This window comes from Felis catus, chromosome E3 (assembly GCF_018350175.1).
Source record: "Felis catus isolate Fca126 chromosome E3, F.catus_Fca126_mat1.0, whole genome shotgun sequence".
Lineage (NCBI taxonomy): Eukaryota > Metazoa > Chordata > Mammalia > Carnivora > Felidae > Felis > Felis catus.
Window position 1 is genome coordinate 15362406 of NC_058383.1, and position 23358 is coordinate 15385763.

Sequence of the window (23358 nt, forward strand, 5' to 3'; positions counted from 1 at the left end):
CACTGTATATTAATTATACTTCAATTTTAAAAAATAAAAAATTATATTTGCAAAAATTAAACCCATCTTGACCACGATCTCTTGTTTTTCAATGCTGGACTCTGTGTTTTAATATATTGTTTAGGATTTTACACCCATACTAATGAATGAAACTGCACTGCAATATTTGTTTTTAATGCTGTTCTCTGGGTTGCTATCAAGGTTACGCTAGTGTTTTGTTTTGTTTTTTAATTTTCTTTAACGTTTATTTTATTTTTTGAGAGACAGAGCACTAGCGGGGGAGGGGCAGAGAGAGAGGAAGACACCAAATCTGAAGCAGGCTCCAGGCTCTGAGCTGTCAGCACACAGCCTGACAGCAGGGCTTGAACCCATAAACCGTGAGTTCAAGACCTAAGCCAAAGTCAGACACTTAACCGACTGAGCCACCCAGACAATCCAGTTACACTGGTTTCTTAAAATTAGTCTATGAGTGTTCCCTTTTTCTTTGCTTTCTGGAGAATTTCTTTTCCTTGAGTATTTGCTTAGAACTTACTTATAAAACCATCTAGGTCTGGTTTCTTTTTGATACGGTTTGTAACTACCGATTCCATTACTACAGTGATTACAGAACTGCTCAGAATGACATTCTTCCTGAATTACTTTTGAAAATCTAAATTTACAAGGAATTTAGAAATTGGGAACGGCCAGTGATTTCCAGGTACTAGGAATGTGGAGGGCAAGGGAGTAGGGGTAGCAAGAAGGCGCCTTTTGGTGATGGAAAAAGTCTGTATTTTGATTGTGGTGATGGACACACAATTCAAAAATATGATAGAATTGTACAGGAATACATACATACGTATTCCCACCACACAAATGAGTGCATTCAAAACTGATGAAATCTGAATAAACTCTGTAGATTTTTTTAAATAAATAAATTTACAAGGAATTTGATTATTTTTCAAATTTTCAAATATTAATACTTTACTGTCTACTGTCTTCAATCTTTGCAGCATCAATAATTATTTATCCTCTTTCATTAGTTAATATTATTTATTCCCTCTCTCCTTTTTTGATCTCACAAATATCATTAAACTTCTACCAATTTCAATTGCACTTGATTGATAACATCCCCACACACCACACTACCTAATCAAGTCTTTAAGATTTTGTTCTTGAAATTTATTTGCTATTTATCTTCTACCAGAGCAAAAAGAGCACATCAAAAAATTTACAGGAACAGCTTAAGTTCATTTGCCTTAAACCAAACTACAAAGCACATTCAGGCCAAAAAAAAAACACAAAAAAACAAAAAACCCAAAACACAACAGAGTGACCAGATAACCTAAGAAATAGACAAAGATATTTGCAAACTATATATCAGATAAGGGTCAATAACCAAAATAATATGGAATTCCATTAATTCAATAGCAAATAATAATAATAATTCAATTTTAAAGTGGACAGAGGACTTGTAACTCAATTTTTAAATGGGCAGAGGACTTGACATTTCTCCAAAGAAGACATACAAATGACAGACAGGTATATTAAAAAATTCTCAACATTACTAATCATCAGGGAAATGCAAATCAAAATCACAGTAAGATATCACCTCATACCCATGACTATGGCCACTATCAGACAAAAAATAAAGTAAAATAAAATAACACATGTTGGCAAGCATATGGAGAAATCAGAACCTTATGCACTATTAGAAAAGCAAAATGGTATAGCCACTATGGAAAGCAGTATGGAAGTTATAAAAATAATTAAGAAGAGAACTACCATTTGATATAAGAATCCCACTTTTGTGTATTTTTCCAAAAGAATGAAAAACAGAATCTCAAACAGATATACCCACTCCCACATTTACTGCAGCATTATTAGTCACGATGTGTGAATAAAGAAAATGTGGTATACACATACAATGGATATCATTCAGCCTTAAAAAAGAAGAAAATGCTGCCATATGTGACAACGTGGACTAACCTGGGGGACATCATGCTAAAATGAAATAGGCTGTCTACAGAAGGACAAATACTGCACGATACCACTTATATGGGGTCTATAAAATAGTCACACACACAGAGGCAGACAGTAGAATGGTGTTGCCAGGGGCTAAAGGAGGGGGAAATTGGGAATTGCTATTTAACAAATATAAAGCTTCAGTTACATAAGATTATTAAGTTCTAGAGAACCTTTTGTTACGATGAACAATACTGTATTGTACTCTTAAAATTTTGTTAAGAGAGCAGATCTCATGTTAGGTATTCTTACCACAGTAGTAATAAAAATAGTAACAACAACAACAACATTACTTTGGAGCAAAATTAAATTACAATCCTACTAAATATGGGGAATGAGGAAATTTTGTGGAAGAGATATACCTTAGTCACTACTTTAAAGACAAAGGCCATTTGAACATGTTTCTCTCTTGCTTTCCAAACAATGATTTAATTTAACAGATTAAAATCTGGTTCTAAATCTATATGCGCTTTGATATGAAAAGATCTCTATAAAGTAGGAACAAAAAAAGCAAGATGCAGAATACTGTAAAGCAGTCTGCCACTTGTGTGTGTGTGTGTTTACAAAGACACACACACACACACACACACACACACACACACACACACACACACACACACACACACATCTATTAGCACCTGTGCAGAATATCTCTGAAAACCCAAGTGACTGAAAGACAAGGATGAAAAAAGGATTTTCACAGTATAACCTTTTATGCATTTTGAATTTTCACTATGTGCAAGGATGACCTTTCAAAATACATTTAAAATATATTTTAAAGACTCGTGTTTACCATCCAAGCAAAACTTTCTTAAAAGCTTTATTCAAATATAATTCACATACCATAAAATTCCATTTAAAGTGTACAACCCAACGGCATTCATTATCATAGAGTTGGGCATAGAGTTGCCCAACTGAACTGCTCAGTTCATAGAGTTGGGCATCCATCACCACAAAGCAATGTTAGAACATTTTTGTCAACCCTCAAAAGAGATCCTGCTCCACTTCGCTATCACTCTTCAATCCACACATCCCCCCAGGCCCTAAGCAACCATTGATCTACCTTCTGTGTCTACAGGTTCCTCTATCCTGGGGCATTTCATAGAAATAAACGATACGATTATACCATATGTTTTTTTGTGATTGGCTTCTTTCACTTAGTGTTACGTTTTCAAGGTTCATCAATTTGTACTATGCATCACTATCTCATTTCTTTTTGTTTCCAAATAATATTCCATTGGTGGATATTTTGTTTACCCATGCGTCAGCTGATGAGCATTTCATTTATTTCCAATTGGGGAATATTATTACCTTTTCATGTGTTATTTGTATATCTTCTCTGAAGAAGTCTGTTCAGATCCTTTGCCCATTTTTGTAATCAGGTTATTTGGTCAAGACAGATACAACTTTTTAAAAAAAAATTTTTTTAACGTATTATTTATTTATTTATTCAGAGACAGAGAAAGACAGAGCACAAGCAGGGAGGGGCAGAGAGAGGGGGAGACATGGAATCCAAACAGGCTCTAGGCTCTGGGCTGTCAGCACGGAGCCTGACGTGGGGCTCAAACCTATGAACACGAGGATCATGACCTGAGCCGAAGTCGGATGCTCAACTGACTGAGCCACCCAGGCGCCCCAAGACAGATATAACTCTTAACTTGACATCTCAAAGTAAAAATTTTCACTCACACAGGCAGAAACGGGAGACAAACAATGGTAAGTCTGGGCTATCTACACACATAAAACTCAACAACTCTTTCTGAAAATGAGCAGAGTAATATTTTATCTATCTAAAGCCATCTGCTACCCATATTATCCAAATGAAGTTAGAGAAATTCATTTAGGAAAACTCACATCTGCACATCTTGTTGCAGTTTGAAGTACTTTCGTATGCACCATCTCCCTCAAGCAATTAAGCCTCATAGCAACCTTGTAAGGAAGGTATTACTGTTTTTATTTTACAGTTAAGAAAACTGAGGCTCAGAGGCTGTTTTTAAGAACCTGTAAAATGAAACAAAAATAAACAAAATGCTCACATAAGCATTTAAATCAATTTTTGTAGGCCTTTTCTAACATACGTACTAAATTATTTATAACTGAACCAGATGGTGGATTCTAATCTTAAAAGTCAGTGTATTAGTACTTCTTGATCAGAAGCCACAGTACAGGAAACCTCTCCATTTACTTTTATCTTTCTAACATCTCACTAATGAATTTGTTAAGTATATTGTTTGCTTTTTTAAAAACTGGGTAAATGTATTGCCTCAGAAACTAAAGAACTGCGTTACTGGCTATAAACAGGTACTACATGTAAGGGGTATTACCCACGAAATCCTCTTTTGAATCTTGACCTTCAAAAACGACGACAGACACACACACACATACACACACACACACACACACACACACACACACACACACACACACAACTACTTATGTCAAGAATTTTAGGAAGAGAGAAGAGACTATAAAATGTGTAGCAATGAGAACTAGGACACAAAGCACTTGATTCTCTCCTCCACAAGCTAAGTATTAGGTGATCCAAATATTTCAGTTCACATAATCATATGACTTTTGTTTTGCAAATATTCATCCTATAATATTTTAAGACTTGTAAGCGCATACTCTATCACTAAACAGGAGATGTAATGAGGCACCCAGGCGGCTCAGTTGGTTGAGCATCTGACTCTTGGTTTCAGCTCAGGTCATGATCCTAGGATCATGGGATCAAGCCCCACGTTGAGCTCTGCACTGAGCACGGAGCCTGCTTAAGATTCTCTCTCCCTCTCCCTCTGCCCCTCTCCCTTTCTTGTGTTCTCTCTCTAAAATAAAGATAGATAGATAGATAGATAGATAGATAAATTAATTAAATTAAATAAAAAGGAGGTGTGACGTATCATTTTATTGCAATGCCACCACATTTTAGCAATGTCCTTGACTGAAATAGTAGCTGCGGATCTAGACTATACACAGGACTTCTCAACCTCAGCACGACTGACATTTTGGACACGTTAATTCTTTGTTGTACAGGTTTGTCCTGTCCTGTGCAATACAGGATGTTTAGGAGCATCTCTGACCTCTGCCCAAAAGACACCAGAAGTACCTCCCTCGATAAGAATGATACAAAATGTTTCCAGACATTGTCAAATGGCCCAGGTTCTGCCCTGCCCACCCCTCACAAGTGAAAAGCAGAAATTTTGCTCCAGCTGAGAATCACTGATTTAACAAGATGTCCAAAGAGATACATTTCAGTTGTTGTTGTTGTTTTCCACTATATCCCTGGATAACTAGACAAGGGAATACATGTACTTCCTTCAATAGGAGATGATGAGAATTTAATGAGATGATGATATTATGGGTGTATTCTTTCTTAAAAGATATTATTTTTTGTATTAACCTTCAACTGAGAGTGTTCGCTTCGGCAACACATACAGTAACCTTCAAATGAGATATGTACAGACGGAACAATATGATGGCTGGGATTTGCATCAAAATAGTAAGGATAAATGGATAAATAGTAAGATAAATGGAACGCGACTGACTTTGTGTTAATAAAATGCACACAAAGTCTTATTATACTATTTACCTATATTCAAAAAACTCTGTAATCAAAGTTAAAAAAAAAAAAAAAAAAGAACTCTGCACAGATCTCAGGAGATAAACAATCTGCTGCTGACTGCACCAAAGTAAGAAAACAACACGTGGCTGACTGCCTGTAAAGAAACGCTGGGAGACAGGGTCCTGGGTGAGTCAAAGCACTGAAAAGCACTCACACACACCAGGGAATAAAAGAAGCCTGAACCACACTGAGGATACAATGCATTCTAGGAAAAGCCCTGAAAAGACACTAAACTTTCACCTACATCTGACTTTCAGGCTCAGCACATGCAGGCAGTGAAGGCAAAGACAGAGTTGTCAATAAATAGCCTGGCCAAGCTTTGAAGGAATGCCCCAACACAGAATCTATCTGCAAAGACTGGTGGGGGGGGGGGGGATTCCTCTTTTTTTCTTTGACTCCATGTGCTCAAGGAAATCTCTGTCAACACATTTCCTGGCCACTAAAACAAAGGCGTCACAGACAATACACAACATAGAATAAAGTCTGTATAAAAATAGTCTAGAAACTCACTAAACAAACAACTAAAACCCAGAGCAAGCAACAAAAACCTGAAGAATGGGAAGAATCTGATTTTCAGAGTTAGCACATCATAATATCCAAAATGTCAGCTGTCAATACGAAGAAGCATACGAAGCATACGAAGAAACAAGAAAAGTATGGACCACTCACAGGAGAAATTAACAAAAACTCTCCTTAAAGAAGCACAAACATTATACTTACTAGAAAAAGACTAAGTCACCTGTCTTAAACATGCTCAAAGAGCTAAAGGAAACCATGGTCAAAGAGCTGAAGAAAACCAGGAGAAAGATCTCAACAGATGCTGACAATAAATTAAGAAATACAAATGATAAAAAGAAACCAAAAAGAAGTTCTAGAACTGAAAAGTATAACAAAAAATTCAGCAGAGGGCTGCAACAGCAGATTGAACAGGCTTTGAGAAGAAAGAATCAGTAAATCTGAAGATATGTCAATTATCCAATCTGAGGAACTGGAAAAAAAAAAGTGTGAAGAAAAGTGCACGCAGCCTTACAAGACCTGTGGGACAACCATCAAGAATACCAACATACAAGGCGCCTGGGTGGCTTAGTCAGTTAGGCATCCAACTTCTGCTCAGGTCATGACCTCACTGTTTATGGGTTCGAGCCCCGCATTGGGCTCTGTGCTGACAGCTCAGAGCCTGGAGCCTCCTTTGGATTCTGTGTCTCCCTCTCTCTCTGCCCCTCCCCTGCTTATTCTCTGTCTCTGCCTCTCTCTCTCTCTGTCTCTCTCTCTCTGTCTCTCTCTCTCTCTCTCTCTGTCTCTCTCTCTAATAAATAATAAACATTTAAAAAAAAAAAAACAACAAGAATACCAACATATGTTTAATGGAAGTCCCAGAAGGAGAGGAAAGGGAAAAAGGGGCAGAAAGAATATGTGAAAAAATAATGTAACAACTTCCCAAATTAAAGACATGAATTTACACATCCAACAAGCTCAATGAACTCAAGCAGAATACATTCAAAAAATCCACACCAAGACACAGCAGTTCATCAAACTGCTGAAAAACAAAGGATTCAAGAATCTTGAAGGAAGCAAGAGAAGACATTCATCACACATAAGGGATTCTCAGTAAGATTAACAGTCAATTTCTCAGCAGAAACAATCAAGGTCAGGACGCAGTGGGATGACATATTTAAAATGCTAAAAGGAAAAAAAATGTTAGCCAGGAATTCTCTATCTGGCAAAGCTATTCTTCAAAACCAAAGGAAATATTAAGACCTGTACTACAAGAAATGCTAAAGGCAGTCCCTGAAGCAGAAATGACAGGACACTAGACAGACATGCACCAAACAAAGAAATACAGAACAACATAAAGGTTATTACATAGGCAAATACAGAAGTCTGTATTACCGCACTTTTGGATTCTAATTCCTCTTTTTTTCCTATACAATTTAAAAGACAAATGTATATAACAATAATCACAAATGTATGTTAATGAGCACACAATGCATAAAGTTGTAATTTGTGACAACAACATAAAAGAACGGGAATGAAGCTCTGTATGAACAAAGTTTTTGAATATAGTTGAACCAAGGGTGGTCATAGTTCAAAATAAAGTCAATCCTCACTATTTGCTGATTCCATATTTGCAAAATCACCTACTTGCTAAACTTTCTCTGTAACCCCAAAATCGATATTTGAGGCATATTTGTGGTCATTCATGGCCACTCAGCAGCAAAAAATTTGAGTCGCATAGTACACACACTCCCAACTGAGGTCAAACAAGGCAATGTTCTCTTTGCCTTGTTTAAGCTCTTGTACTGCAAAGTGTTCTTTTGGCAGTCAACTTAATGCCCCATTTTCTGCACTTTGTGCTGTTTGTTAGTGATGCTACTATTTAAAATAGTCTCCAAGCACACTGCTAAAGTGCCGTGTAGTGTTCTTAGGTGTGATGTGCCTTGCAGGGAAAATACATGTGTTAGGTAAGCTTCATTGAGGCGTGAATTACAGTGCTGTTGGCCGTAAGTTCAATGTTAATGAATCAACAGTATATATAAAATAAGGCATCTTTAAACAGAAACACACATAAAACAAAGTTATGTGCTGATAAGATGGCAAATATGTTGGGCCAAGAGGAGTGCAAGAACCTAATCCTTTATTTCTCCTAAAAGTCACAGTTTAGTATTTGCTAATGCAGGGTTTGTGCCAACTTTATAGAACTACCACAAATAAAGAAAATTAAATGTAGAGTGTTATAAGTCTAAGAGGTTACTTTTAATCCTGAGGGGAATAACCAAGAAAATAACTAAAAAATGTACAGAAAGGGAAACACTGTACACAACAAATTGTGTTATGTCAAATTGTACACAACAAAAAAATCAAACACAAAAGAAGGCAGTAATAAAGTGTGCAGCCAAAAAGATTAAAAACTTATAAAAACAAAGAGCAAAAGTGAATGGGTCAAATTCTCTAATTAAAAGCCAGAGATTGGGGCGCCTGGGTGGCTCAGCTGGGTAAGCATCTGACTTCAGCTCAGATCATGATCTCGCAGTTCGTGAGTTTGAGCCCCGCATCATGCTCTATGCCAACAGCTCAGTGCCTGGAGCCTGCTCTGGATTCTGTGTCTCCCCCTCTCTCTCTCTCTCTGCCCCTCTCCCGCTCACACTCTGTCTCTCTCTTAAAAATAAATAAACATTAAAAAAAAAAAAAAGCCAGAGATTGGCAAATGGATTTAAAAAAAGAAATCTAGGGGCGCCTGGGTGGCTCAGTCAGTTAAGCGTCTGACTCTTGGGTTTCAGCTCAGGTCATGATCTATCAATTCGTGAGTTAGAGCCCTGCTTAGGGCTCTGCACTGATAGTGTGGAGCCTGATTGGGATTCTCTCTCTCTCTCTCTCTCTCTCTCTCTCTCTGCCCTCCCCCACCAACTCTCTCACAATAAATAAATAAACTTAAAAAAAAATCTAACAATATGCTGCCTACAAGAGATTCACTTTAGATCCAAAGACACAAATAGAAGTGAAAGGAGGAAAAAACATTTAGTACGAATAGTAACCAAAAGAGAGCTGAGGCAGCTATACTAATATAACACAAAATAGACTTTAAGTCAAAAACTGCTACAAAAGACAAAGAACATTATATATTGATAAACGGGTTAATCCATTAAGAACATGTTAACAATTATAACAAAATACATACTTAATAAAAGAACACCAAAATATATGAAGCAGAAATTTATAAGCTAAGGAGAAAACACAGCTCTAAATTAATAATTATAAAATTCAAATCCACATTTTAAATAACAGACAGAACTAGGCAGAAGATCAATAAAGAAATAGTACATTTGAACAATATGATAAACCAAAAATACCTATGACATAAACAAAACAATATACCCAAAAACATCAGAATACACATTTTTTTCAAGTGTACATAGCACATTTTCTAAGTTGTACCATATTTTAGATCAAAAAACTAGTGTCAATGAACTTTAAAAGACTGAAATCATACGAAATATTTGCTTCAACCACAATGGCATAAAATCAGAAGTGAAGAACAGAGAGAAAACTGAAATATTAATGTGTGGAAATTAAACATAACACTTTTAAACAACCAATGGATCAAAGAAGAAAACATAGAGATATTACAAAATACTTAAGAGATGAATGGAATGTAGCTAAAACAGTGCTCAGAGGGAAATGTATAGCTATAAACACCTACGTTAAAAAAAAAAAATGAATTACCTAACTATATACCATAAAATACTAGAAAAAAGAAAAGCAAATGAAGTTCAAGGCAGCAAGAGGAAGGATATCATAAAGATCAGAATAGAAACAAAAACATTAGAGAAAAATCAGTGAGCCCAAAAACTGGTTCTTGCAAAGATCAACAACACTGACAAACCTTTACCTAGATTGAAAAAAAAAGACTCAAATTAGTAAATTCGGAAATGAAAATTAACACCTCACTACCAACCTTACAGAAACAAAGAGGATTATGAAAAGACTATAAACAACTATATGCCAACAAATTAGATAAACTAGACAAAATGAACAAGTTCTTAGAAATATACAAGTTCCCAAAACTGACTCATGTAGAAATGGAAAATTTAAACCAACTTATGACAAGTAAAGTAAGTGAATCAGTAAGTAAAACCTCCCTGCAAAGAAAAGCCCCAAAACAGGTTTTACTGGTGAATTCCTCTAAGGATTCAAAGAATCAACACCAATTCTTCCCAAACTTTTCCAAAAAATAAAAGAAGAGGGAACACTTCCTAACTCATTCTATGAGATCAGCATCATCCTCATAACAAAGCCAGAAAAAGCCATCCTAAAATAAATTTATTTCTCCCAAAGTGTCAGTTTGCAATTCTAAAAGTCCTTCACATGCATATAACTATAACTGACATTAATATGTTGTAGTTGAAAACAGCCAGGCCAGGTTCTTACTGCCCAAGAAAAAAGTTACAAAATAAGGGTATGCCAGAATGAGCTCTGTGATGCTGATAGGAGTTGAAGGTATCAGTACAAATTCATGGTTCCGTATTTTAATATACACAGACAGATATACACACATACATGTATTTTCTACTTCTATCTGCTGAGAAGGCCTGGAAGCACTAACACCTCAATAACAGTGAACATAGCAAGCATCCAAATTTTAGACTTTAAATATCATTCTTCAATAAGGGAAACTAAGGCTCCTTAGAGAAGGGGTTGATTCCAAGGCTGGTCAGGGAAAACACAAATTGAGCCTGAAACTTCTTCTGGAGTCATATAACACACAGTGTTTTAAATGAAAGAAAAGCCACAGAAGTCAACCCAACAGAACTCTTAATGGCCAAAGCTAGAAAAATATGAGTAGTAAATAATAATAGTATTGGATTATAACCAAAGGAATAAGTATCCTTGAGTCCAAACTAATATAATATAAATTTTAAAATGGGGGAGAAATGATGCTTCCTCACAGAAGAATTCCATTATATGTAAAAAAAAAAAAAAAAAAAAAAAAAAAAAAAAAAAGGAAATAAAAAATAAACATTAGAACACCAAAGCAACAATTTGATGCAGGCAAAAATCCATAAACGAATGAAATATTTAGTGGGCAAATGCTTAAAGAGAAACAGCATATTTGCATAGGCTCAAAGTATCTTATCAAAATATTTATTACTTACAAAGAAGAAATCAATTTTAAGGTGGAACATTACACTTGAAAGCCTGGCAAAAAGGTTAACAACACCAGTATTAGGACATATTGATATCATATAGCCCTTAATAAGACCTGCTGGAAAGATCACATTCCCTCTATGGTAGTCTTCCCCAAATCCATAATTTCACTTTAACCATGAGAAAACATTAGACAAAATATCTGACCAAAACTCTTCAAAGGTGTCGAAATCATGAAGAACAAGGAAAGAACTATGGCAGACTAGAGAAAACTAAAGAGACATAACAACTCAATGTGATGTGGGATCCCAAACTGAATCCTGAAAGACCATTAGTGGGAAAGCTGAAGAAACTCAAATAGTTTCCAGTTTCATTAATAGTATTGCATCAATATTAATTTCTTGGTTTTGATCATTGTTCCAGAGTTAAGTAAGGTCTTTCTTAACATTAGGGAACATTAGGTGAAAGATATACAGAAACCCTACGATCTTTGTAACTCTTCTGCAAATCTGTAATTAATTTTTTTAATGTTTATTTTTCAGAGAGCATGAATGGAGAGGGGCAGAGAGAGACAGAGCACAGGGTCAGAAGCAGATTCCAGGCTCTGAGCTCAGCACAGAGCCCGACTCAGAGCTTGAACCCACGAACCGCAAGATCATGACCTGAACTGAATTTGGATGCTTAACCAACTGAGCCACCCAGGCACATCACACCGAGAATTATTTTTAAAAAAATTGTAATGTTTATTCATTTTTGAGGGAGAGAGAGACAGAGCACGAGTGGGTTAGGGGTAGAGAGAAAGGGAGACACAGAATCCAAAGCAGGCTCTAGGCTCTGAGCTATGAGCACAGAGTCTGATGTGGGGCTCAAACTCATGAATCTGAGCCGAAGTTGGATGCTTAACTAGCTAAAGCCACCCAAGTACCCCTAGAATTATTTTAAAACAAAAAGTTTATGCCTATAAGATTTTAATGATAGAACAAGAGTCTTATTTTAAAGACTAAAAAAGGATGTAAAACAAATTAGAGAATGATTTCAACCACATTTTTAAAAAAGTGAGAAGACCCAGGAAAAAAAGAATGAAAGCAAATACTGGAAAGTGTTAACTATGATTTGTCTGGATTCTGGAATTATAGATAGTTGTTTCTCTTTATACTTTTTGGTATTTTCCAAAAGTTTGTACAATAAACATGGATTACTTTTATGACCAATGATATAAAACCTTTTCTCAAGAGAAGAATTATAGGTCTTGTACCAATATGATAGATAAATCAAGAAATGGCATAGACTGGAAAGTATTAAATCATTCTGGTTGCTAAAGAATGAAATGTTGAGACTCTAGAATTAAGTATACAAATGGATATAGTGAGTTAGAGGAAGAAGAACTTTTCAGCCTAAGCCACTGGATAACTAATGGTGCCATTACCAAAATAGTATGAAGAGGTTAACAGTATAATAGATTCCACTGTGGACAAACGGGACTTAAAGTACTTGTGGATCATCTGAGACAATATATCCAACAGGCAACTGCAAACCAAGGATGAAAACTCAGAAAGGAGACGGGCTAGAGATAAAGAATAGAAAGGTGTCAAACTCCAGGTATTTAATGAAGCCACAGAGATGGTTTACTACCCCTCCCATTATAACATAGAGCAACAAAAGAAAGCCAAGGGTAGAATCAGAAAGAATTCATCAGGTCAACAATAAGCCAAAGAGCTAAAAGGGAAATTAAAAAGTAACTGTCAAAGGGCTGGGAGAAAACACTAGAAAAGACAGGTGTGTCTGAATCCAATAGAAGTAGAGATCCTTGTTTTCTAGCATGTTTTCCTGGAGTTCAATTGAGAGAATTAAGTCACCTCTATTCGATTTGATAGTAAAGAAGTCACTAGCTATCATAACAAAACGAACTGCAATGGAGACATCAGCCAGCAGAGAATTGAGGTGGTGAAAAGCAAACAGGTGTTAGTGAAAGAGAAAAATGGATTAGTAGCAAGCACAAAAGATTTCTGCAATTTAGACATTTTCTTTCGCTTAAAATTTCCAACTTTAGGGGCGCCTGGGTGGCACAGTCGGTTAAGCGTCCGACTTCAGCCAGGTCACGATCTCGCAGTCCATGAGTTCGAGCCCCGCATCGGGCTCTGGGCTGATGGCTCAGAGCCTGGAGCCTGTTTCCGATTCTGTGTCTCCCTCGCTCTCTGCCCCTCCCCCGTTCATGCTCTGTCTCTCTCTGTCCCAAAAATAAATAAACATTGAAAAAAAAAAATTCCAACTTTAAAAGATTGAATTCTACATATGAGGGACTATAGTTGGCTTAAAGACATTTGAATTCAACACCTTGAATTTCCAGCAAGATAAATAAAAGAGCTTCCTATAACAAAACACCTAACATGATACCTTAGCATTAAAGTAGTCTTAAAAAGAAAAAGACAATAAAATGTAGAAAAGCATGGTAAACACAAATCACAAAATGAGAGAATTAAATATTCGTTAATTTATTAATGTATCAATATTTATCAATATCAACAATCACAATAAGACCAACTAAACTCCAAACAGACTTCTAAAAATCCAGCAATTCCAGGGGCGCCTGAGTGGTTCAGTTAGGCATTGGATTTCGGCTCAGGTTACAGTCTCATGGCTCGTGAGTTCGAGCTCCATGTCGGGCTCTGTGCTGACAGCTCAGAGCCTGGAACCTACTTTGGATTCTGTGTCTCCCTCTCTCTCTGCCCCTCCCCTGCTCGTGCTGTCTCTCTCTCTTAAAAATAAATAAACATTAAAAACTTAAAAAAAAAATCCATCAATTCCATATACAAGTGAAAATATTGGTCTATAGGGGCACCTGGGTGGCTCACTGGGTTAAGCATTCGATTTCAGCTCAGGTCATAATCTTGTGCTGACAGCTCAGGGCCTAGAGTCTGCTTCTGTGTTTCCGTCTCTCTCTGCCCCTCCTCTGATCGCACATGTGTGCATACTCGCTCTCTCTCTCAAAAAATAAATAAATATTATAAAGAAAATATTGGTCTATAAAAGACTTATACACTAATGTTCACAGCAGCTTTATAATCCAGTCAAAACCTGGAAAAAAATCAAAGATGAATGGAGAAACAAACTGTGATATAACCATACGATAGACTGTGTGCTTCAGCAATAAAAGGAAAAAAATTACTGATGTATATAACAACATGAATGAATCCCAAAAACGTGACAAAAGAAGCCAGACACAAAATATTGTTAAAATGTCAATACTACCCAATGCAATCTACACATTCAATGCGATCCCAATCAAAATTGCACCAGCATTCTTCTCGAAGCTAGAACAAGCAATCCTAAATTTGTATGGAACCACAAAAGACTCCGAATTAGCCAAAGTAATAGTGAAGAAGAAGACCAAAGCAGGAGGCATCACAATCCTAGACTTTAGCCTCTACTACAAAGCTGTAATCATCAAGACAGCATGGCATTGGCACAAAAACAGACACATAGACCAATGGAATAGAATAGAGACTCCAGAATTGGACCCACAAAAGTATGGCCAACTAATCTTTGAAAGAATATCCAATGGAAAAAAGACAGTCTCTTTAACAAATGGTGCTGGGAGAACTAGACAGCAACATGCAGAAGAATGAAACTAGACCACTTTCTTACACCATTCACAAAAATAAACTCAAAATGGATAAAGGAATTGAATGCGAGACAGGAAACCATAAAACACTGGAGGAGAAAGCAGGGAAAAACCTCTCTGACCTTAGCCGCAGCAATTTCTTACTTGACACATCTCCAAAGGCAAGGGAATTAAAAGCAAAAATGAACTATCGGGACCTCATCAAGATAAAAAGATTCTGCACCGAAAAGGAACAATCAACAAAGCTAAAAGGCAACCGACAGAATGGGAAAAGATATTTGCAAATGACATATCCAAAATCTATAAAAAGAACTCACCAAACTCCACACCCAGAAAACAAATAATCCAGTGAAGATATGGGCAGAAGACATGAACAGACACTTCTCTAAAGAAGACATCCGGATGGCCAACAGGCACATTAAAAGATGCTCAATGCCACTCCTCATCGGGGAGATGTGAATCAAAACCACACTGGGATATAACCTCATGCCAGTCAGAGTGGCCAAAATGAACAAATCAGGAGACTATAGATGCTGGAGAGGACGTGGAGAAACGGGAACTCTCCTGCATTCCTGGTGGGAATGCAAACTGGTGCAGCCACTCTGGAAAACAGTGTGGAGGTTCCTCAAAAATTAAAAATAGATCTACCCTATGACCCAGCAATAGCACTGCTAGGAATTTACCCAACGGATACAGGAGTGCTGAGGCATAGGGGCACTTGTACCCCAATGTTTATAGCAGCACTCTCAACAATAGCCAAATTATGGAAAGAGCTTAAATGTCCATCAACTGATGAATGGATAAAGAAATTGTGGTTTATATACACAATGGAATACTACGTGGCAATGAGAAAGAATGAAATATGGCTTTTTGTAGCAACGTGGATGGAACTGGAGAGTGTTAGGCTAACTGAAATAAGTCATACAGAGAAAGAGAGATACCATATGTTTTCACTCTTATGTGGATATCCTGAGAAACTTAACAGAAGACCATGGGGGAGGGGAAGGGAAAAAGAAAAAGTTAGAGAGGGAGACAGCCAAACCATAAGAGGCTCTTAAAAACTGAGAATAAACTGAGGGTTGGTGGGTGGTTGGAGGGAGGGGAGGGTGGGTGATGGGCATTGAGGAGGGCATCTGTTAGGATGAGCACTGGGTGTTGTATAGAAACCAATTTGACAATAAATTTCATATTAAAAAAATAAATGAATGTGTAAAAAAAAAAAAGGAAAGAAAGAAACCAGACACAAAAATGCATACCGAATGATTCCATTTTTAAGCAACTCTATAGAAAAAAGCAACCTAACACATATTGTCAGAAAGAAAATCAATTTGCCTGGTGCTAGGATAAGACGAGAGAAATTAACTGGGAGGCAGAGCACAAGGGAACCTCCAGGACTAACGTAAATGTCCTTCATCTTTTTTTTAATATGTATTTTTAGATGTTTATTTATTTTTGAGAGACAGAGAGCATGTGTGCCTGCAAATGGGAGAGGGGCAGAGAGACAGGGGGACAGAGAATCCCAAGCAGGCTTCACGCTGCCAGCACAGAGCCCAACATGGGGCTTGAACTCACGAATCATAAGATCATGACCTGGGCCAAAGCCAAAAGTCCGACACTTAACTAACTGAGCCACCCAGGTGCCCAGAAAATGTCCTTCATCTTGATCGTGGTCACAGTCACACAGATGTACACATATACCAAAACTCACTGAACTGTATCTTTAAACAAATGCATTTCAGGGAGCCTGGGTGGTTTAGTAGGTTAAGTGACCAACTTCGGCTCAGGTCTTGATCTCACAGTTCATGGGTCCCAGTCCCACATCGGGCTCTGTGCTGATAGCTCAGAGCCTGGAGCCTGCTTCAGATTCTGTCTCTCCCTCTCTCTCTGTCCCTCCCCAATTTGCACACACTCTCTCTCTCTCTCTCTCTCTCTCTCAAAAATAAATAAAACATTTTTTAAAAATTTTAAACAAATGCATTTCACTGTACATAAACAAAGCTTCAATAAAGTGGATTTTTAAAAATTTATCCAGCCAAACACTTGTTTATAAGTAGCCCACCTAAAATATAAGCATGCACAATGATTGAAGTTACATGAAGGAAAAAAAAAGAAAGACTGGGCAAGAATTAGTAATCAAATGAAATTTAGTATCTTTATATTAATATCACAAAGTGTAGACTTTAAAGCAAAAAGGCATTATTATGGATAAAGGGGATGACTAAATAATGATAAGACAAATAATCAGTTATATAAAATAAATTTCATTGCTGTTTTATTACCCAACAATTAAAAATACCCTCTTTTGGGGTGCCTGGGTGGCTCAGTCAGTTGAGCATCCAACTCTTGATTCCACCTCAGGTCATGATCTCACCATTCATGAGTTTCAGCGCCCCTGTCAGGCTCTACAACTGCTTGGGATTCTGTCTCTGCCCCTCTCCCACTCACACTCACTCGCTCTCTCTCAAAATAAATGGATAAACTTAAGAAAAAAGTACCCTGTTTTCACTAGTATATGACAAATTTATAAACACTAACCATTTCTACCAGACATATAGTACTTCTCAGTAAATTTTAAATAACTTGTACTAAAAATCACATGCTATAATTTGGTTGAGTTTCTTTTTAAGTTTATTTATTTTGAGAGAGAGAGAAAGAGCATGTGTGTGCATGCACACATGTCAGTAGGGAGAGGGGCAGTGAGGCAAAGAGAATCCCAAGCAGGCTCCATGCTGTCAGCACAGAGCCCAATGCAGGGCTTGAACTCACAAACCTTGAGATCATGACCTAAGCCAAAATCAGGAGTCAGATGTTTAACAAAATGAGCCACCCAGGTGTCTCCAATTTGGTTGAAATTTAAAAACAAAAATATTATCTCCCAAATCTAATTTATGTGTAACTTTTCTAAATATGTCTTTGGAAGCCATAATATAAATTAGAAAATATTTACAATTGAATAATAAAATTAAGTAATCAAGTCACAGGATACAAAATACCCAGAAATTGGCTGCTTCTACACACTAGTAACACAGTAGCAGAAAGAGAAATTAAGAAAACAATCCCATTTACAATGGTACCAAAAAGAATAAAATACACAGGAATAAACTTAACCAAGGAGGTGAAAGACCTGTACTCCGAAAACCATAAAACACTTATGAAAGGAACTGAAGATGTCACAAACAAATGGAAAGGCATCCCATGCTCATGGATTAGAAGCACTAATATTGTCAGAATGTCCATACTATCCAAAGCTATCTATAGATTCAATATAATACCAACAGCATTTTTCACAGAACTAGAGCAAATAATTATAAAATTTATATGGAACTATAAAACTTATATGGAATTTATATGGAACCACAAAAGACCCAAATACCCAAAATAATCTTGAGAGAAAAGAAAAAAGCTAGAGGTGTCACAATTCCAGATTTCAAGATGTACTACAAAGCTGCAGTAATCAAAACAGTACAGACACGAAAATAGACACATAGCTCAATGGAACATGATAGAGAGTCCAGAAACAAACCCAGCCTTCAATGGTCAGTTAATCTATGACAAAGGAGGAAAGAACATACAATGAGAAAAGGACAGTGTCCTCAATAAATGGTGCTGGGAAAACTGGACAGCCACGTGCAAAAGAATGAATCTGGATCACTTTCTTTTTTTTTTTAATTTGTTTTAACATTTTATTTATTTTTGAGACAGGGAGAGACAGAGCATGAACAGGGGAGGGTCAGAGAGAGGGAGACACAGAATCTGAAACAGGCTCCAGGCTCTGAGCTGGCAGCATAAAGCCCAAAGCGGGGCTTGAACTCACACACCGTGAGATCATGACCTGAGCCGAAGTCGGCCGCTTAACCGACTGAGCCACCCAGGCGCCCCTGGATCACTTTCTAACACCATAAACAAAAAGAAACTCAAAATGAATTAAAAACCTAAATGTGAGACCTGAAACCATAAAAAATGCCTAGAAGACAGCATAGGCAGTAATTTCTTTGACATCAGCCATAGCAACATTTTTCTAGATATGTCTCCTCAAGTGAGGTTAACAAAAGCAAAATTAAACTACTGGGACTACAGCAAAAAAAAGAAAAGAAAAAAAAAAAAAAACCTTCTGCACAGCAAAGGAAACAATCAACAAAACTAAAAGGCAACTACTAAATGGGAGAAGATGTTTGTAAATATCTTCTGATAAGGGGTTAGTATCCAAAACATATAAAGAACGTGTACAACTCAACACCAAAAAGCAAATAATCTGATTTAAAATGGGCACAGGGCCTGAATGGGCAGTTTTTAAAAGAAGACATCCAGATGGCCAACAGACACATAAAAAAATGCTCAACATCACCAGGCATCAAGGAAATGCAAATCAACATTACAATGAGATATCACCTCCTACCTGTCAGAATAGCTAGAGTAAAAAAGACAGGAAATAACAAGCATTTGTGAGGGTGTGGAGAAAAAGGAACTCTGGTGCACAGTTGTTGGGAATGTAAATTGCTACAGCCACTGGGGAAAACAGTGTGGAGATTCTTTAAAAAATTATCAATAAAATTACCATATGATTCAATAATTCCACTACTGAGTACTTACCCAAAGGAAATGAGAAGATACATTCACCCCACTTTATTGCAGCATTATTTACAACAGCCACAATATGGAAGCAGCCCAAGTGTCCATCAACAGACATTTGGATAAAGAAGATGTGGCGTATACATACAGTGGAATATTACTCAACCACCAAAAAGAATGAGGTGCTGCTATGTGCTACAACTTGGACGGACCTCCAGGGTATTATGCTACGTGAAATAAGGCAGACAGAGACAGACAAAGGCCATATATGATTTCATTTATGTGTAGCAACTAAAAACAAAACAAATGAATAAACAAAGATACAAACAAAAAGAATCAGAGCTATAAATACAGAGAACAAACTGATTCAGGTTGTCAGAGAGGAGAGGAATAAGGGATGGGCAAAATGGGTGAAGGAGAGTGATAGATACCGGCTTCCACTTACGGAATGAATACATCACAAAAATAAAAGATGCAGACAAGGAAATAACATTCAAGTGCATTGTAACAATGCTGTATGGTGACAGACGAGAGTTATGCTTGTAAACACAGCATAAGGTATAAACTTGCTGAATCACTGTATCGCATACCTGAATCTACTGTGTGTGTCAACTATATTCCAATTAAAAAAATAATTGAAAAATAATTAACTAATCAAAATCTATGGAACATAGCTGAAGAAGTACTTAGATGAATATTCCTGATTAATGATTTATAGAAGACTGAATATTAATGAGCTAACAGTCTAATTTAAGTTAGAAAAAGAACAGGGGAGTAAAACAAAAAAAAAAAATAGACTATTGAACAAGATAACAAAGCTGTGATGCAAAGGATTCACAAAGCTAAAATCTATGTCTTCAAAAAGACAAAAACTTGGCAAATCCCTGACAAAATTGGTTGAGGAAAAACAAATGCGTAAATATATAATATTAGAAAAGGAAATGGGGATTACTTCTAAAACCAGCAGAGCTTTAGGTAAATTTGAATGAAAGGCTGAACAGAAACTGATTATTACAGATGGTTACGGATTCGGTCACCACAGCCATTCATTTTTACTTACCGCCAACAGAAGACACATTTATTTGCACATGCCAAGCTTGGGGTAGTTTCCATGCAACGATGGCTTTCGATACCATAAAATGTATGTTTGTAGCAACCTCCTCTCCCTCGGAGCATCGACTGCAAAAGTAAAAAACAAATGATAATTTGAATAAAACCCTCAAGGCAAAGAAAACACCAAGGCATCATTTTTAAGAAAAAAAGGTGCATTTCATAACCATAAATGCCCCTACGGTATCCGCATGATGCAGAAAATTAACATTATAGTGTTTTGATGGTGCTTTAAATTTTCTAAAACCCAATGAAATAAACCTATGATCCATTAGCTCTGAAAGCCCTATAGAGAAGATGGCACTGATGCTTTCATTTTCAAATCCATTCAACCGCTTCAGATAGTATTAGTACAATAATATGTAACACCAAGGGATAGATAAGACAGGCTCCTAGAGGGGAGTAGCACTCCTAAGAAAGAGTATCTCTGCTTTGAGAAAGGGAGAGTGAGTAAGGGAATGCGTCCTAGAGCATATTCTATGTCAATTGAATGGTGGAACTTGAACATACTGAAACTGCTGAGGGGACAAGTGGCATGTGTGTTAAGAGACAGATTTTCCCCCCAAAAGGACACGATTTAATATGTGAGTGGTAAAACTGCGGTGAGTCTAGTAAGAATAAATAATTTGAAGAAATACTGTAAGATAAACTTAGAGTTGGAATCACAAGATATTATCAAGCTTTTTCAGATGTCATCAGAAAAATCCATCTAGAAACTCTGCAAGATAGGCCTGATTTCGGTAAAAGTGAAACCTGTGAGGAGGCTACGCAAAAAAGATCATGGTGAGTTGGCTCATATTATTGGAGGAAAGGGGAAGAGTGCTAAGGAGGTACAATCAAAGGTATTCTCCATTAGAGAGGCAAAACAAAGTCATCCAGGCAAAATGAAGTCATCCAAGATAATGGAGATGTTGCCTCATCTCAACTGTGACTGAAATATCATGGAATTAACAACAGGAAAAATGAGGAGACACAAGGAGCCCATATGTGTGCGTGTGCATGTGTGTATGTGTGTGTATACGCTATACATCAGTGTGCTCTAACGTTATGATGCTATCCACAATGAAAGAAAGTTATAAAAAAAAATCTACCAGCTTGATTATTATGTTGGTTAATCACAAAGTCTTTTATTTTATTTTTTCCTGATAGAAAAGCGTACTCCAGTCCATCACATTTGGTACTTGGATTAGGAAAACTAAGGAGTGAAGGAAAAATATTGTTCAAGATAACTACGAATTCTCTTCCAATTTGCCAATAAAATATCCAGAAGGCAAACAAAACATTCAGATCTTGCAAACAGCACTGAAAACTAAAAATAAAAGCCCACTAAATGCCAAAATCACAGCGTAATTACCACTAAATATCAGGGCATTGGGAAAACAAGGTTGAAGACCTGCACATTTCATTATTTACTGAAAGGTTAATATACCTGAAGCATGCCGTGTGTTGAATGTACAATAATGAACAAGACAGAGACCCAACCATGATCTAGTTTGAGGAGGAAATGGCAAGTAAACAGGCAAAACGTGCAATACTATTATGCTAGGGTGATTGAATCAATCAAGATTCTTTTGCAAGCAACAGAAACGGACTCTGGCTAAAGAAAAGGGATTTGTTAAAAGGACCCCACAGATCACAGAATCTTTAGAAAGGCGGGAACGAAGGACGGCTGGCCACAGGACCACCCCTCAATCCCTCAGAAGCCATCTACTGTAGACGCCACCGCTCTGTGGCTACCATGACCACGACCACCCCTGAAATGGAGATGCCTCTGCCACGAGCCCAAGAATGAACCCTCCACGTCCCAGCCCTTCTGTCTCTCACTCCACACTCAAAGTCTTGGGCAAAGAGAATGACCAGCCTTGATGATACTGTTATACCCCCGCTGCCAGCACATGGTACCAGCAAACAGTATCTCTCCTCCTTAACTTCTGAAGCAGGCAATGGGCCCCTGCCCTAAACAAAGCTAATTCAAAAGGGAATTCCCCAAACATGAAAAGACCCAGATGCCGGGCAGGGCAAGCAGAGAAAAGACAAATGTCCAGTAAGGTATTACGAGAGCCTGAGAGACGGATGACTGACCCAGCCAGCCTCACCGGACAAGTGACAACTTCCCAGAGGTGTGATGTCCAAACAGCACTGAAGTACTGATGAAAGGATAAACGGATAAGAGAGACAGAGTCATGTGAGAAGAGGGATGACACGTTTCTCTTTTAAAAACGCTTTTTTTCTGGGGCACCTGGGTGGCTCAGTTAGTTGAGCATCCGACTCGGGGTTTGGGCTCAGGTCATGATCTCCCAACTGAGTTCAAGCCCCGTATTGATTCTCTCTCTCTCCCTCTCTCTCTCTGCCCTCCACCACTCACGCTGTCTCTCTGAAAATAAATAAACTTAAAATTTTAAAACTGTTTTTTTTTCTAAAAGTTGTAGAGTTTTACTTTATTTACTGTAGTTCATGGCCCACGTTCAGTTAATTTTTATGTAAGATGTGAAGTTTAAAAGCAACGCGTTATGTGTGCAGGTACTTCGGGTGTGTGCATTTTGGTGGTGGTTTTCTGCCTGTGGATGTCTAATTATCCCAACATTTGTTGAAAAGGTTATCCTTCCTCCAAGGAATTGCTTTCGCACCTTTGTAAAAAGTCGTTTAGGCATGTTTGTGGGTTTCTTTCTGGGATCTCTAACCTGTTCTGTCAATCTGTGGGTCTGATACGGTAAGCTATAATATCAGGATGTAGGATTCCTCCTATTTTCTTCTTCTTCCTCAACACTGTTTAGGCTCTTCTATTTCTACAAAA

The 23358-nt window shown here is 37.3% G+C and overlaps 1 protein-coding gene across 4 annotated transcripts in view; it reads right to left on the minus strand.

The window, feature by feature from the left end:
• Positions 1–23358, minus strand: part of LOC101083473 (S-adenosyl-L-methionine-dependent tRNA 4-demethylwyosine synthase TYW1) — a 212081-nt gene that overhangs the window by 116425 nt on the left and 72298 nt on the right. For all 4 annotated transcript variants that reach the window (XM_023247040.2, XM_023247039.2, XM_023247038.2 and 1 more), the window contains one exon: positions 20515–20633. In XM_023247040.2, coding sequence (XP_023102808.2) covers positions 20515–20633 — 119 coding nt within the window. The remainder of the gene's footprint in view (positions 1–20514; positions 20634–23358) is intronic.